Consider the following 18,113-nt stretch of genomic DNA (forward strand, 5'->3'; position numbering starts at 1 on the left):
ATGTGTGTGTGTGTATGTATATGGGCCTTTCCTGCCGGGCACAAAGACGATGATCAGCACAGGAAGCGCTTCTGTGCTTGAAGTAACAAAATACTTCAATCTCATTGACTTGGCATGGAGTCTTTGCCATGATAATTGCATCTAGTAACAACCCTGTCAAAATTATGGACATGCAAGAAAAAAAAAAAAAAAAAAAAAAAAAAAAAAATCACCAATTCAAGTAAGAGGTTTCTTTTCAAACCTGTCTAGAGACCTGTCTAGGATGGTAATTAAGATGAGCACAGAAAAGTACTTTTGTGGCAAACCACAGGCATTACTGGTGCAGAATCTGCCCTCGCATCATCTCTAATTGTCTTATTTGGGTCAACTAACCCAAAAAAACAGGATGAAATTGGATCATCCGAATGGCTTAAAGGATCATTGGATGAGAGCTACATCATCACATCCAAAATGAGAGCAAACAAACATTTCTGACCCCTCACATTCTGCCCACGGCAGCTTCCTGCTATTCAGTGCAGAGATGAGATTAGAGACAACCGAGACAATAGAAACAGAACAATCTCTTCTTCAGCAGTTGATGAGGGAAATGATTTTCCAAGTCAAATTCCTGTTGAAAGGATAGTTCACCCAAAAATGAAAATCCTGTCATTAATTACTCACCCTCTTGTCATTCCAAACCCGTAAGACTTTGGCTCAACTTCAGAACACAAATTAAGATATTTTTGAAGAAATCCGAGAGCTTTCTGACGCTGCATAGACAGCAACGCAACTACCAAGTTCAGCGTCAAGAAAGATAGCAAGGACATCGATAAAATAGTCCATGTCTCATAAGTGGTTTAACCGTATTATTATGAAGCTACAAGAATACTTTTTGTGTACTCTTGTGAATGTGTGTCGACTGAAACGGAGAAGAAATTGTTAAATGAAGTCGTTATTTTTGTTTTCTTGCGCACAAAAAGGATTCTTGCAGCTTTAAAAAAAAAAATTATGGTTGAACCACCAATGTCACATGGACTATTTTAACGTTGTCATTACTACTAGGGCTGTTCAATTCCCGAAATTCTGGAGTCCGATTCCTGTTTGTGGAATCGATGGGATTCGATTCCAAGAATCGATTCCTCACTGTTGTTTTCGATTCTTGTTTTTTAGAACCTAGTTTTACCATGACTGCAGGATATAAAGGTCATAGAAAGTGGACTTCTCATAACAATAAGCTTTATTTTAAAAATTATGATACATTTCTATAGCTTTATCTGCATTGCCCATGAAATTAGTCAAAGCCCACAGCTCAGCAGTGGAGATGCATTTATTGCATGACTGGAACAAGACATGAAGTGTCTAAAATACATGTTTATAGATAAGCTTTGTTGAACTGAAAGTGGTTCTGAATGAGGAGTTGATTCCTATTGATGGCATCGACTCCAACCTTTGGAATCAACTCTCAATTCCCAACGCCTTAGAAACAATTCTTTTTGGAATCGATTCCCAGCCCTACTTACTACCTTTCTGGCCCTTGAACGTAGTTGCTGTGCAGGGTCAGAAAGCTCTCAGATTTCATAAAAAATACCTACATTTGTTTTCCAAAGATGAACAAATGTCTTACAGGTTTGGAACGACATGATTTTTGGGTGAACTATCACGATATATCTTACTTAAAGAAAGGACAAGAACAATATTGATCCAGATGATCATTTTTAGAGTCTGTGATATCAGGACTAGGGCGATCCAACAACCTTTTGGCTGTGCCAGAAAATTCCAGTTTTACTTGATATCTCATCCTCAAGTTTAATCACTTTTGTCAACAGGGAGTCATTTTTTACAGTTGTGGCATAAATTTGACATTGCCTGCTTTGTTCTGTGGGAAGAATAAAGGGTGACTTTGAAACTGAAGTGAGCTGATGTATCATTACTCACAGAGCTACAAGGCATAACTAATGCATCTTTGTCACCAAGCCACACACCAGTGCATCAAAGGAAAATTTGATCTTTTGATATTCAAGAGCATTTTTTGCTCTCCGTCATCAAGCGCACACAAAAGAGCTCACCTTGTTCTGCTTCAGAGCTCCCTTTTCCTTCATGTGTGGACAGTCTTTACCAGTGACAACAGCTTTGATATCAGCCACAGGAACTGTGGAGCAAAGAATAATTAATAAGCAGGGTGTGGCCATCTCAATCCCATCACCATGGTCAGAATTCAGGTTGTACTCACGTTTGTCCTGTAGGGAATCATGGGGTACTTCTCCCTGAGGGCTCTCTTCCAGATCTCCATAGTGGAGAACTTTATGATTGGGCGACAGTCGACAATACCAGAACTTGTCTGTGAAAAAGCATAACAGTGGGTCAGTGGCAGAAAAAGTAGTTTCATAACATTACAGTTGAACCACTAATGTCACATGGACTTTCTAGTGCCGTCCTTTCTACCTTTCAACGAGCTGTCTTTCATTCTAGTACAATGCTAAATATTCTTTGGCTTTTCCTTGAGGATTGGGTAAAGCTGCAACTGGCAAACTGTCTTCCAATCCCTTCCTGACACTTCCTGCGCTATGCCGAAAGCAGACACTAGTGATCACTGCCAGGACTGCTCACATGTTGCCTAGAAGGCCATGGCTGGCACTCGACCCTAGTGCCTGAATCCAAATCCTAATTACTGGGAATAGCAGTTTGGCAGAATAAAAACCATTTTGGGATGAAAGAGTGTCCTACAGGGTGGCACTTCACAGGATACATATACACACACCCAAAGAGATAAGGATTGTGCAGTAGACAGCTTGATCACTGCACCCTTTCTATACCTTCAGCTTATCAACACACCAGTTCAATGGGCTGTTTATCCACCACTGCGAATGTGCGATGAACAACCAGCAGATACTGCAGCCAACAGCCATCTGTGAGCCCATTCTGAGATGTCAGAACAGATATGTGCAGAACGGTTTAATATGCATGCAGTGCCACGTGCATGATGAAAAAAGGGCTTCCTTTGTAGATGGCTTTTCTGACTTTCTATTCAAATTGATGACATACACAAATCAAGAGATAGAGCCAACAAGTGGATGGGGAAATAAGTAATTTTTATTTAAGAGAAGCCTGATGAATACTAGGACTAAGATTCTGAAGACCTTAATTAGCTAGTTCAGAACCAGGAATGGAGCTAGATTCTTAAAGGATTACTTCACTCCAGAATTAAAATTTCCTGGTAATTTACTCATCCCTATGCCATCCAAGATGTTTGTGTCTTTCTTTATTCAGTCAAAAAGAAAGGTTTTTGAGGAAAACATTCCAGGATTTTTCTCCATATAGTGGACTTCAACAGGTTGAAGTTCCAAACTGCAGTTTCAATGCAACTTCAAAGGGCTCTACATAATCCCAGTGGAAGAATAAGAGTCTTATCCAGCGAAACGTTTGGTCATTTTATATATAAAAAAAAATGTATATACTTCAAAACCACAAATGCTCGTCTTGCACTAGCTTGACTTCACGCATTACGTAATCATGTTGAAAAGGTCATGTGGAAGTACTGACCCAGTGTTTACGAAGTGAACGTGCAAAGACAGTCAAACGCTATTTACGAACACAATTATGTTGGATGATTTTGAAGTTGGAGGAGAAAATGAGATGGAGTTTTTTGCCCTACCCTCCTTTTTGAACCAGAGTACAGATGAAGAACTAACCACATATGACCTTTTCAACATGATTATGTGAAGCATGAAGTTGTGGACACAGAGCTAGTGCAATTTTTTATTTGCTTTAGAAAATTACAGATCGTTTTGCTAGAATAAGACCCTTATTCCTCGGTTGGGATCATGTAGAACCCTTTGAGCCTGCATTGAAAATGCAATTTGGGCCTTCAGCCCATTGATCCTCATTGAAGTCCACTATTTGGAGAAATATTCTGGAATATTTTCCTCAAAAACCTTCTTTTGGACTGAAAAAAGAAAGACATGAACATATTGGATGACATGGGGGTGAGTAAATTACAAACCCTTTTAGAGGAGTAGTTCACTTCCAGAACAAAAATTTAGAGATAATTTACTCACTTTTTGTCATTCAAGATGTTCATGTCTTTCTTCAGTCATAAAGAAATTATGTTTCTTGAGGAAAACATTTCAGGAATCATCTCCATATAATCTCAAACGCTCGTCTTGTCTAGGTCTGCATAAACTCGGTTTTCTGGTTCAAGACAGTTAGGGTATGTTGAAAAACTCTAATTTCGTTTTCTTCCCCAACTTCAAAATCATTGCACATCCCTGCAGAAGTACCAGGGTCTTGCTAGATAAGACCCTTCTTCCTCAGCTGGGATCGTTTAGAGCCATTTGAAGCTGCATTTAAGCTGCATTTTGGAAGTTCAAACTTGGGGGCACCATTGAAGTCCATGCTATGGAGAAAATACCTGAAATGTTTTCCTCAAGAAACAATTTATTTACGACTGAAGAAAGAAAGACATGAACATCTTGGATGACAAATGGGTAAACTGTCTGTAAATTTTTGTTCTGGAAGAGAACTTCTCTTTTTAAGGCAGGTGGCCTTCCAGAAGCAAGATTGTCTGTGTCTAAAAAAAGAACAAAAATCTAAAATGTTTTAGAGAATTAACGCCAAAGAAGGATTAAGTTTGAACATTATTCGGAAAGCTCTGCCTCAAGCAACCTCTGCAATACTTAAGATTCAAGGTAGGAACTGGACCGCTCATTTTGTACACCATAAGGAGAGAGCTCTGCTATGGGGGAACAATAGGGAATACAAATGTCAATGTAGCACCTGTCACAGTGAAAAGCCACAGGTGCGCTTCATTCTGTTGTATAAGAGCAGTCCCTTAAAAGCCTGCTGAAAAGGTTAGTTGTGCACGGACAAAAGAATTCTTCTAACATTGGGTTATCTTGGGATTAAAGATACCTGAATTGTGGTGGCTTCATGTGGGAAACCTCATTGTAAAGATTGTATTAGGGAGAAGAACACACTTGAATGTCATGGAGCAAGCTACTGAAATGTGATTCAGACATTACTGACAAGTAAATGACTTTATCACAAAGGTTACAGAGAGCTTTCTGACCCTGCATAGACAACAACAAAACTGACATGTTCAAGGCCCAGAAAGGTAGTAAGGACATCGTTAAAATAGTCCATGTGACATCAGTCGTTCAACCTTAATTTTATGAAGCTACAAGAATACTTTGTGTGTGCAAAGAATACAAAAATAACAGTCTTCGACATGTGTTCACAACGCTGCATCAGCAGATGTCCGGATGTCCGTACTACCTTTCTGGGTCTTGAACATGTCAGTTGTGTTGCTGTCTATGCAGGGTCAGAAAGCTCTTGGATTTCATCAAAAATATCTTAATTTGTGCTCCGAAGATGAATGGAGGTTTTACGGGTTTGGAACAACATGGGGGTGAGTAATTAATGACAGAATTGTTATTTTTGGGTGAACTATCCCTTTAAGACATGAGTTCTAAATTTCATTGATTGTTGAGTCTACTCCCTAATGCAGTCATTAGGACGAGGTTCCCCACAGGAAGCACCAACCGCATTAATCCACCATAATTATCCAATTCTATGTTCTAGGCAACTTGGAATTTTGGAAATAACCACTGTAATAATGCTCGAGGTCAAGCGCCATTCCATTTGGTATTTTCTGTGGAAGTGAAAATAACCAAATGGAATTCTAAATTTCCTGGAATGCCACATATCTGGAATACTTTGTTTTCAGTTTGGAAGCCAGTGTTTCCCCTAGGTTTACATCGTTTGGGGGTCTTCGGTGGTAACCGGTACCCAACGGTACTTTTATTCGGTACTCTCTGTGTAATAACGAAAACATTATTTAAGTGAAAAAGTAAATCAAAAATTCTCAAGTTTCAACATTTTGAACAATAGGGCCCTACAATCTTTTTCTTTCCTTTCTTTTTTTCCAGAAATTCTTGTGTGTTTTAATTTTTCTGATAATCAAATTAAGGCATTAAACATTTATTTGTTTTTAATCAAATGAAACCCTTTCATTTTTTGGCATACAAACACAGGTTTACTGTTAAAATTAATATATGGAAGAAAAATTGTGTGAATACTCAGTTAAAAAAGTTTTAATAATTCTAGTATTTTTTTCTACAGGTAAGTGGTTAATCTTGTTGTAATATTTATTTTTATCATTTAACTGTTGTATTTAAATTTCAAAGAAATAGGAATATATAAACACCTACATTATACTGTACAAAAAGTAATACAAGATTAAAATATTTCTGTTACATGTTAAACCGTACTTTTATTTTGACAAGTTTTCTCAAATGACAGTAAAATTCACATGAAGTGACTCTCATAGCAAGATTAAGTGTGTTCAAGTCATACAGCAAGCAAAACCGTGTTTCCCTCATTCATACATACGGAACATGCAGGATTCATATTTAAACCGTCTTTTCGCGTTTTAATATTCACAGACAATAGTGCGTATCGCAATTCGAATTAAATGACAGACCAACTTTTGGTTTATTTAAACAAAAATTGACAAATTCCGTGGCGTTCCGCGCTATAGAGTAACATCCAGTTTTATGAATGGACTTGGGATCCCATCCGCGTTTTTGCGGAGGAGAAATTGTAGATGCGTATCCATGCAGAGACAGAAATGACATGCCGTCGTGTGAATAAGATAAATAACATAAGGTTACTTAGTTTGTTTAATAAAACAAGGTATAGACCTGTTCTACAGGAAAAGTAACTTTCTGTTGTAATCTGGCGCTATATTGAAAATAAAATTAAATAAAATTAACTTTAGGGCGCCCTCTAATGTAATGGTAGGGGAAACACTGGAAGTATAACATTTCAATACCCGAACATTCCCAACCCTGTTTTTATCCAGTTTTAACCCTGCTTACATGAGCTTCTCTGTCTGCACTCTTGGTAGTCACAAATTCATTTTGCCTCAAAAAGCTGAACTCTGCTTAACTTTTTTTTTTTTTTTTACACACTGAGGCAACACAGGCCACAGAAACCACTGGCAAATAATGACTTATCACGTGTATAATGCGCGCCTTACGTCAGTCGAATTATGAAAGTGTGCCATGCAAGTCATATTTAATGCCACCAACCTTTGGCAGATAATAGAATACTTGATTGTGAGCAAAAAAATTTGAAGTTCATAATAAAAGCAAATGATGGTAATGAAACAGGCAAAGTGTGAAAAATCTCAATGAGAGATTTAGTGAGAAAGTAGGGAACCTAAGAGAGAGAAGGGAAGAGAGAGAGAGGGCAGGCAGACAGATAGCAAGAGACAGACAAGGTGTCTAGTCTCAGAATCATCTAATCCTGTAGAAGTGTGAAGAGTGTTAAATTATCCAGGCTAACTGATAAAGCCTCCCTCTGAGCTCAGCAGACAGCACTCCTCTTCAGCCAGCCTGCGTAAAAAGCGATATTACATTTGACGATCTTTCAACTCTCCAATCTGCGGCGTAAGCTTTATCACTCCCACCACTCAGCGCTTGTTTGAAACTGGCTCCGTGCTTCCGCTCTCTCAGCAACGGACAAGGCAATTTTTCACACTTGCTAAATCATGCTGTCGGTTTAATAATAGCACTCATAAAAATATTCATAGGACGTATAAATTTCAGAGCATGTTTAAGCAAGATATTTGAATAAAAGCTATAGTGTGAGACATTTTAGTATTACATTATAACAGCAACCACCACAGTCAAGGCCCAGGAAGGTACTAAGGACATTGTTAAAATGCTCCATGTGACATCAGCAGTTCAACGGTAATATTATGAAGCTATTCTGAAGACTTACACAGAAGAGAAGAAATTGTTGAATAAAGTTATTTTTGTTTTCTTTGCACACAAAAAGTTTCTTGTAGCTTCGTAAAATTAAGGTTGAACCACTGATGTCACAATTGACTATTTTATCGATGTCCTTACTACCTTTCTAGGCCTTGAATCGTGAGTTGTGTTGCTGTCTACGCAGGGTCAGAAAGCTCTTGGATTTCTTTAAAAATATCTTAATTTGTGCTCCTAAGAGGAACGAAGGTCTTACCATTTACTGTGTACTAACCAGACAAACTTCATCAACAAGTGAATTTTAGGAAGAAACTGAAGGTATTACACCACAGAAACATATTCAGAGCGATGAGGATTCATATTGTTTGCCTGCTAAGAACACATACTTCATATTTTCATTAATTTCTATGCTTGTTTATGGCTCTCCCTAGGGAACCTTGACAGATTTGTCATGCAGTATTCTGTTTCTCTACTACCACAATCAATCTCTCTCAGGCTTGACAAAGTTTAACGGTGCACAGGATTGTATCTCAATGAATTTTCTGTGTGGCCGGGGCTATCGACATGCACAAACAGAAATCAAGCAATAGACAAAATGTAGTGCTGCTGGTGAGGACAGAAACTTGGAATAACAAGAAAGAGGCAGCTTTTACTCTTTGGTGCCAAAAAGTACTTGGAGCTACCAAAAGAACAAAAATAACTTCCTCGTCCTTACGTTCAAGTGTGTGTGTGTTTCTTACCCTGTCTCCTTCGGCTGCTGATCTTTCTGAAGCAGGTGCCCTCGCACAAACGATTGAGGCGTTGCTGTTTGATCAACTCCATGATCTCTGGCTGGATTTTCTCCCTAAGCTCCCTGGAGAAACATCAGAGGATCACACAAATGCAGTTTGAAGTACACCACTTTACTGGCAGTTTACACAAAGAAAGACTCAAAAACATAATTCATAAAGTCACATAAAGACTTGGTCTTTAGACATTTCTTTGTTCTACAAGTCAGTAAGAGCCAGACAAACTTCCTTTTATATTGTGGCTTTGCTAATGCTACTGCCAAATTTACCGTGCTGCTGGAGATCAAAAACAGAATTCTGCAATATTAATTAAAATATAAAGTCCTCTCTAATCCTCTAGTCATTTAGCTATGATATACAGTTGAAGTCAAAAGTTTACATACACCTTGCAGAATCTGCAAAATGTTAATTACTTCACCAAAATAGGAGGGATCATACAAAATGCATGTTATTTTTTATTTAGTACTGATCTGACCTGTATTTAAACCCTTTCCAACAATGACTGTATGATTTTGAGATCCATCTTTTCATGCTGAGGACAACTGAGGGACTCATATGCAACTATTACAGAAGGTTCAAATGCTCACTGATGCTCCAGAAGGAAAAATGATGCATTAGGGGCCGGGAGTGAAAACTTTTGAACGAAATGAGGATGTGTACTTTTTTTATTTTATTTTGCCTGAATGTGACCCTGGACCACAAAACCAGTCTTAAGTTGCTGGGGTTTATTTGTAGCAATAGCCAAAAATACATTGTATGGGTCAAAATGATTTTTTTTTATGGCAAAAATCATTAGGAAATTAAGTAAAGATCATGTTCCATTAAGATAGTCATATACATTGTTAAGAACATTGTTTGAGGAACTTTAAAGGCAAATTTCTCAATATTTAGATTTTTTTGCACCCTCAGATTCCTGATTTTTAAATAGTTACATCTCGGCCAAATATTGTCCTATCCTAACAAACCATACATCAATGGAATGCTTATTGATTCAGATTTTTTTTTTTTGATGTATAAATCTCAATTTTGAAAAAATGACCCTTATGACTGGTTTTGTGATCCTCAGTCACAAATATCATATTTTTTTCATTTAGTACTGCCCTTCTACAAAAGCTACATAAGATACTTACATGTTCCCCAGAAGACAAAATAAGTTAAATTTACCCTGATCTTCAAATTCAAAAAGTTTTCACCCCCCTGGATCTTAATGCATTGTTTTTCCTTCTGAAGCGTCAGTGAGCGTTTGAACCTTCAGTAGTAGCATATCCCTGCTGAAAAAAAAAACACAAACAGCTAAAACCAGCCTAGGCTGGTTGGTTGGTCCTAGCTGGTTTAAGCTGGAAGTAGATGGTTTTAGCTGGTCTCTCAGCCTGGCTATGCTGGTCAGGCTGGTTTTAGCTGGTTGTTCTAGCTGGTCTCCCAGTCTGAACAGCTAAGGAAGTGGCCAAAACCCCTCTAAAACCAGCCTGCTGACCAGTTAAGACCAGCTTAGGCTGGTTTTAGCTGTTTTTTTCAGCAGGGATAAGTCCCTCAGTTGTCCTCAGTGTCAAAAGTTGGATCTCAAAAACCATACAGTCATTGTTGGAAAGAGTTCAAATACACAAAAATGCTGAAAAGCCGAAGAATCTGTGGAATTTTTCTGAAGAACAGTGGGCGGTTTAACTGTTCAGGACAAACAAGAGACTCATGAACAACTATCACTTAAAAAAAAAAACAGCTAAGGATCATTCAGGTAACAACAGAACATTAAGAATTAAGTGTATGAGAACCTTCGAACAAGGTCATTTTTATAAATTCAACTATTTTCTCACTTATGAAATCATGAGTGATGTTTCCAACATTTCAGCTCACATGTGGTAACAAGCTCTGGAAGTTCAACACGGACATTTCCATTTGACTGTTATATTACACATGGATTTTAACAGAATGTTCTCTGAGATTGTACATTCCAGCTCAAATGACACTACTGTAATGCAGTGGGTAATTTATTTAATGGAGTCTCCTCTTAGTTTAATGAGTTATGAACTAATGTTATCTTCATTGCCATTACTTCCATTGCAATTTCAGTGGAAACTGCATTTAAAGGCTTGTTTTCAATCATGAGTGGGACACAGGTGCAGTACACATGGACTAAAACTGGGTGAGTGATTGTGGGAAATGAGTGCTTCAAATAATTGAATAATAGAGTTTCCAGTGACTCACAGGATGGGCCTGGATTGGAAATCCTCCTGGTTCATCCTCTCCGATTGGCGCAACTTGAGGATCTCAGTGTAGCTCAGATTTTGCAGACGACTCTTAAACTGATCCAGAGAGTTAGGCTTGATCGTGAGAGCACGAGTGATCTGTTCCTTCACCACCTGCATCACCTATAGCACATAAATACAGAGTTTAGCATTAGGACATCATTTTATGCATCCAGGAAGCACTACAGCACTCATTAGCCAAGTTTCCATACAAAGTGGTGCGCAAAATTAGAATATTAGAATATTAGACTTTGGCTAAGGCATTGCAGAACAACCAAAACTTTCAGATACTGTGCAACGAGATTGGCTTGGAATTTATCCCGTCCCATCACACAAAGTCACATGACTTTTTTGATGCGAATGGAGGAATTTATTTGGCAATAGCATTTACATCTCCCACTTATTTGCATTAACTTTTTTTTTTGCACAAGCCAAAACCACCTTAGGCGATCATAAAAATAGTTTTGCAAATGAAGTTTTTTTTCCCAAAAATATAGAAACTTAAAATGATAGAAACTTAGCAAGTCTTATGTCTTATGTTATTTTTACTTTGCTCCAATTTTTGAATCATACAAAGACAAAAAATCACAACTTTGACTGAAACTGTTTGGCATTATGAAACAAAAACAACATTTTGACTGGCAGTGTACAGGCTACATTCTCAATGAAATGGTTTCAGAATAAACAAGGAAAAGTGTGAGAGTTAAAGTGAACCCTAGGTATTCAGATTTTTATGGCTTATTATAAATTAAATGATGTCTCTGCCTGAAATATGTAGTAGAAATCCCATCAAAGATTTACATTATTTAAAAAAAAATCCACATTGTTTTATGCAAATTTTGGACTATGGGGGGCAGCCAACACAACTCGGAAAATAAAATATTGATACAGTGCAAAGTTACTAGTGCTGTTAGTAACACCGTTTATTTATAACACTGTTATTCCCATCACTGCTAAAGACCCATGTCTTTGTTCTCTCTACTTTAGTCCTGATGCCTTTGAGGTTTTTAGTAGAACCCAGCAACTGAAAGAACTTACAAATGGCAGAGACAAGAAACGTTAGATGCCATCCAGGCAGGATGTAAACATGCAGACGCTTGTCATGATGCTGCAGCCACTAAAGGAGTTTCTCAGCATAGATTTCACTCAATATCTGAGGGCGTTTAGACTTCTTGTGGGGAAAATTCGGTGGTACAGCATTTGGTTTAAGCTTACGCTTATATCCATTGCCACCTGCAAACTCTTTCAGTAGCTGTGGTCACTGTATCAGCATTTTATTTTTTAGAGTGTTGCAGTAAAAATTGGTAGTGCCAGTAGCTCACTAAGTGCAACCATTTGATGTAATCGAAATAATGCCACCCCCCATAGTCCAAAAACTGTATAAAACGTGGATTTCATGGGTTTTCTATTACATATTTCAGTAAGACACATAATTTATGTTATATTAAGCCATACAAGTCTTGATCCCTGGGGTTCCTTTTTTCATTTAAAAATGAAAAAAAGAGTGAATACTGCTCTTGTAAGTGAAAATAGACTATAAAAATCACAATCTATATATAGAAGAGTCTTGAGTGTAGAATAATGAGAATTGCCACCAAAATGCACACATGCGCGCACACACACACACACACACACACAGTCTGGTTTATTATCTTTGTGGGGACTCTCCATAGGCGCAATGGTTTGTATACGGTCCACACTGTATTTTCTATCCCCTTACCCTAACCCTACCCCTAAACCTAACCCTTACAGAAAACTTTCTGCATTTTTACTTTCTCAAAAAATCTCATTCTGTATGATTTATAAGCTTTTGTACCCATGGGGACCACAAGCCGGTCCCCACAATGTCAAAAATTTCAGGTTTTACTATCCTTGTGGGGACATTTGGTCCCCACAATGTAGCAAAAACAAGTACACACACACACAGGGAAGATAATTCAGTACATTAATGTTATTAGCAACCTTTCATACCAAATCATTTATTATATACTGAGCATAATCACATTATTGTCAAGCACCTGGACAAGCATTCACACACTTATTAATCTCCAATTGAGAAGCTTCTAAAACTGTCGATACAAGACATCCTTGAACAAAGATTATTAAACTATACATGGATCTTAAATAAGACTCCCTAATGCTTCTTTAATTGCTGTCGTACAAAAGGCAAAACACCAATTACCAACAAAAGAACTGAGCAAAAGTACTTCAAAATCTTGGATTGAAATTTGATTTTCACCCTCAGTTTTCTCCAAATCTCAGCACAGTTCAACCAAACTCTTCTAAAGGAAGGAAAGGACGTGACGTGTGGCCAAGTATGGTGACATGGGCATTTAACCCATCCAAGTGCACACACACAGTAGTGAGTAGGCTGCCCCCATGATTTATAAATAACAAACAAGACATGGGATATTACGGATGGGCTTGAACACAAGCTACAAGATTAAAAGTCCACATCAAGTGCACCACTTTGGGCAGATCCAATGACTACAAGATATGAGAAATGCATAGAGTTAACATTATATAACAATGTCTAAAGTTTGTTTGTTTCACAGGTTTGTTCCACTACAGAAGAGCACACTGAAGTAGATGTGAAGAAGCCCTTCATGTGGAGATGGCTAGCCTAGCAGAGTCATGACAGCCGTCTTGGGGATTTCCGTTTGACGAAGAATCAAATGCAAACAAACAGAAGTGACAGCCAACAACAGACTATGACACAAGAATTCACTCATATGCAGCAAAAGCAGACAGCTTTCCTTCATCCTCGGATACAGAAACGCCCAGCTGCCATAGAGCCTCAGCTTTCCCGGTGATGTCTGAATAGCGCACAGCTCGAAAACACAAACAGAGGGTTGGTATACGCAACCAAGCCTTGGGCTACAGATCATATGCCGTGATTAGCTGGGGAGCACAGTGACAGATGAGTTGGGAAGCTGGAACCGAGTCCAGCTTGCTATTCACACATCCCACTCATCCAGAGAAGCAGGTGCCGCTGGCTCCCGCAGCAGGATTAGATGAGGTTTAATTAGTGATAAGACTGGGCCAAGGTCAGGGCCCCCTCCCAAATCACTAGGCTGATATGCCCATGCTTGAAGAATGAGAGGAGTGATTGCTGGAGGAATAAACCGCGACGGCTCCATTCAAACAGCACAGTAGCGGTTAAAGGGGAGGGGGTTTTGACAGCTGCAGGTGGGGGACGAAGAAGCGAACGTCTCCACTTGAAACAATCCCTCATGGCGGGGGAAGCAATTTTCTGAGCACATTTGCAGATTTTTCACGGTTCAGAATTAATTAATCCAAGGCGCTCGCTCACTTCCTTTTATCAGCCTCTTTAAATCAAGTCGTGATGGCTGAAATAGAAGCAGACCTTTTATTCGCGAGGATGAGGTGATATGGGGGAACATTGGAATTTCAGCTGCTGATGTGGTGGGCGGTGATATTTGTGAATAAAGCGGAAATGGACCTTTTTTTAGACAAACGCACTAAGTGTGTCACAGCCTCACTAAGAAGTGCGCGAGGCTTCAACTGCCCCTGCCATCCTTATTGTCTTTCTCTCGCCTCTCCTCTCCCGAGCATCTAAATGCACAGAACACACTCGCCCACTGTGTGTCAGCCTGCAGATAATACAGAGTGACATACAGTAGGGAAGAATGAATGTGTGTGTATTTGTGCATGTTTGTGAGTTCAAAAATTGAAAGCGCTCTTATTCTGCATTGGACTGTACAACAGTACATATTTGATTTATATTAATACATATGCGCTTTTATTATACTCTTAAAGGCATCTGTATTATTTAATGCTTCTGGACGTCACCACTGGACAAATCTATTGCTTCCCTCAAGCGCAACAAATGAGGGATTAATCTTAATATTAAAGTGTTTCTGAAATATCTTTGGAAAGTGAGTGGGCTTGTGGGATCGTGCCAGTACCATTAAAGGCCGTGAATAGAGTTGTGCTATGACACCAAGCTATATAATATAGAATATAAAATGACAGAAAACACAGCAAGATTTTTGTATGCTGTCATCTTGGATTAATAGTGAGAAAACAGAAGTAAACTAATCCAGATTTTAGGGTCCTTACGGACAAGTGCCGTAAAAGATATTTATATCCCTTTATAATTTTATATCTGATAAACTGGCTGCTGAGCAGCTGAAAAAAAAATAACAAATGGATTTTCTGGCTGATTAAAGCTTCAAACAAATTCGTCCTTTGGGGTCTAAGCAATTCCAAGCAAACGCCTGTGGTACACAAGCCAAACGTTCCTGAGAAACAGACAAACTAACTATAGTTGACTGTCACACAAGTCAGTAAGATATATAGTGATATATTTGCATTAGATTTTCCTGTCTTTTATAATCAGACCATAAGCAGTGCACTGCAACCAATTTGCATCCAAATGTGCAAGAACCAAAAAAAGAAAAAGAAAAACAACAAGAAACAAATCCAATATTAATGAGATATGCGATGTTAAAGCGTTAGTTCATCCAAAAATGAATATTCTGTTATTAAATACTCTTTTTTATGTTGTTCCAAACCCATAAGACCTTTGTTCTTTAGAACACAAATGAAGATATTTTCGATGAAATCTAAGAGCTTTTGACCCTGCTTAGACAGCAACACAACTGACACGTTCAAGGCCCAGAAAGGTAGTAAAAATATCGTTATGGACACAGAAAAGCAGATACAGCATTCGTACAGATACTGTAAAACAAAATTCCAGGACTTTCAAGGACTTTTCAAGCACTACTTTTGACTTCAGAGATCTTGCTTATGCCTTCTATTTTAAATTCTATAAAGAGAGAAACAGATAAATAAAAATATACTAATAAAAATAGAAAAAAATAAAGTGAATCAGACACATGCAAAGTATTACTACTTAATTATTACAAAGTATACTACTTTACTAAAGTAAAACCATAGTTAATTTTCTTAAGGGATTTGTATTTGTGTATGCTTTTTGTTTTGTTTTTATAACTGTACTGCCTTAATGGTTTGATGTTTTCTACTGTTTTCTAAAAAAAAAAAAAAAAAAAAAAAAAAAATAATAATAATAATAATTTGCAAAATCGATCCAAAATCGTGATATGAATCAAATTATTCACAATCCGTGCTTCTAAGTTCCGATCTAAGATTTGTAAATCTGCTCCGAAGTTCCGATCTAAAGCAAAAGATTCGCAAATCCCCTACAAAGTTCCGATCTAAATCCAATCATTTGCGATCCGTGCTCCAAAGTTCTGATCTAAAGCAAAAGATTCAGGATTCCGTTCCGAAGTTCCGATTTAAATCAAATGATTTCCAAACCATCATTTCAGATCAGGACTCAGAGATCATTTGAATCATTTGACTTACGCTGTTGTATCGCAAATCATTTGATTTAGATCAGGACTTCAAATCGCGTATCAATTGATTTGAATCATTCAATTTGGGAAATGATTCACGAACCCTTTCCGATCTAAATCAAATGATTTGCTATATGTGAATTGAAGTCCCGATCTAAAACAAATGTTTCGCGAAATCCAGTTACAATTTAAATCAAATCATTTATGATATTCAAAGTTCCAATCTATATAAAAAGATTTGCAATACGCAATTTGAAGTCCCCATCTGAAAAAAAAAAAAATCTGCGGTCTGATTGGAACACTTCAAAACCGTGAATAATTTTGCAACGCAAAACGCTTTAACCCTTTTTCAGCCATCACTACGTGCTTTTTAAAATAGTTACAAGCGGTGCTAAAATTAAAAAATGAATGGCTCTTTTAATTTGATCTGGTTTTTGCTAGTGAATCGCTTGAAATGAATGCTCAAAGTCATGAGATTGAATCAATTGAAGCGGTTCCAGCGTAAATTACTCAATTGACTTGGTTCATCTGTTCCTCTTTTTTCGCGTCTTAAGCCATGTTTACACAACACTGTCATTACTACTACTTGCTTAGTTTGATTGTTTTGACAAACTGAAATAAGCAAAAAGTTGTTTTTTGAATTTAATATTGCATGAAAAGATTTGTGCTTACTGACAAAATTAAACACTTATTTCATAGATACATTGTCTTTCAATAATTCAAGCACTTTTCAAGTACCTCTACAGGAATATTGCTATTTTTAGCGGTTTTCCAGGCCTTAAATTTCAAATTTAAGTACTCCAAGCACTTATAAAAATATTGCATAAAGTCATTATTTTTGTTTTCTTTGCACACAAAAAGTTCTCGTAGCTTCAAAAGGGTTGAACTACTGATGTCACATGGACTATTTTATCAATGTCCTTACTACCTTTCTGGGACTTGAACGTGGTAGTTGCGTTGCTGTCAGAAAGCTCTCGGATTTCTCAGAAATATCTTAATTTATGTTCTGAAGATAAACAAAAGTTTTACAGGTTTGGAACAAAATGAAGGTGAGTAATTAATGCCAGAGTTTTCATTAGTGGGTGAACTATGGCCTTAAAGGTGAACGATTTTTAACTTTACCTTTAACTTTTTATCTACACAGTGCTCGTGCATTACAATACTCATGCATTAAGAACAATTACTTAAAATGCAAAAACCATCATTACATTGCAGCGTATAGTAGTCCACTAGTTGGTTTACCAGCACCCGTTTGCAGCTACAGCAGTTTGCTTACCTCCCTCATCCAAACAACCAATCAAAACTTTGCCTCCAATCAGGGCAGCAAGATTTATCACTCCTGTCTAATTTTAATTACAACTTCGCACAGCTATCCATCATAAATTCACATGTATGCCTCTCTGTTTTTCACACCAGCACATAATTAATAGTCATATTTATTTCCTACCTGTAATTATGCAAAGGCCGTTACTCAGTCACATCAGAAGAGTTTTTTATTGATTTAGGAAGATGAATCACATTTAAGTTTATGAGCAGTTCTGCTGTAAACAAAGCCTGGGAAAGGATGATCTTTATTTATGATCCTGACATTTTGTACTTAATTTGACGCATAATATACACAGGAACTGCTGTATTAAAACATTCTGCGAACGGCGGCAACAGCCACAGAATTGTCTCGGCAGACTTGCCAAATCCTGTGATCAAATTTACTCTAAACCAATCCTAGCCTGACGCAATATGATAAGATTCTCATATATAAATTCACAACAGATACAACACGGCTACAAAATAAACAAACACTCAGAAATGAAAAAGAACAATCGTTTTCAGCATGGCTAAAAAGGTCACAAAACGTTATTCATGTTACTCTTTTTAACACCAAATAAAGCACATAGTCAGTACCTATTATCACTGCAGAAATAAAAAGTGTCTAAAGCAGAATTACATTGCTTGTTGTGTATCTCAATTGTGTCTGGTTATGGCAAAAACTCT

At 37.6% G+C, this 18,113-nt stretch overlaps 1 protein-coding gene across 7 annotated transcripts in view; it reads right to left on the reverse strand.

The window, feature by feature from the left end:
• elmo1 (engulfment and cell motility 1 (ced-12 homolog, C. elegans)) overlaps positions 1-18,113 on the reverse strand; it is a 125,894-nt gene that overhangs the window by 1,452 nt on the left and 106,329 nt on the right. For all 7 annotated transcript variants that reach the window (XM_051136373.1, XM_051136374.1, XM_051136378.1 and 4 more), the window contains 4 exons: positions 10,739-10,902; positions 8,489-8,601; positions 2,210-2,317; positions 2,046-2,128 (listed from right to left, as the gene is read on the reverse strand). In XM_051136373.1, coding sequence (XP_050992330.1) covers positions 2,046-2,128; positions 2,210-2,317; positions 8,489-8,601; positions 10,739-10,902 — 468 coding nt within the window. The remainder of the gene's footprint in view (positions 1-2,045; positions 2,129-2,209; positions 2,318-8,488; positions 8,602-10,738; positions 10,903-18,113) is intronic.

The sequence above is a fragment of the Labeo rohita genome, chromosome 19, assembly GCF_022985175.1.
Source record: "Labeo rohita strain BAU-BD-2019 chromosome 19, IGBB_LRoh.1.0, whole genome shotgun sequence".
Taxonomy (NCBI): Eukaryota; Metazoa; Chordata; class Actinopteri; order Cypriniformes; family Cyprinidae; genus Labeo; species Labeo rohita.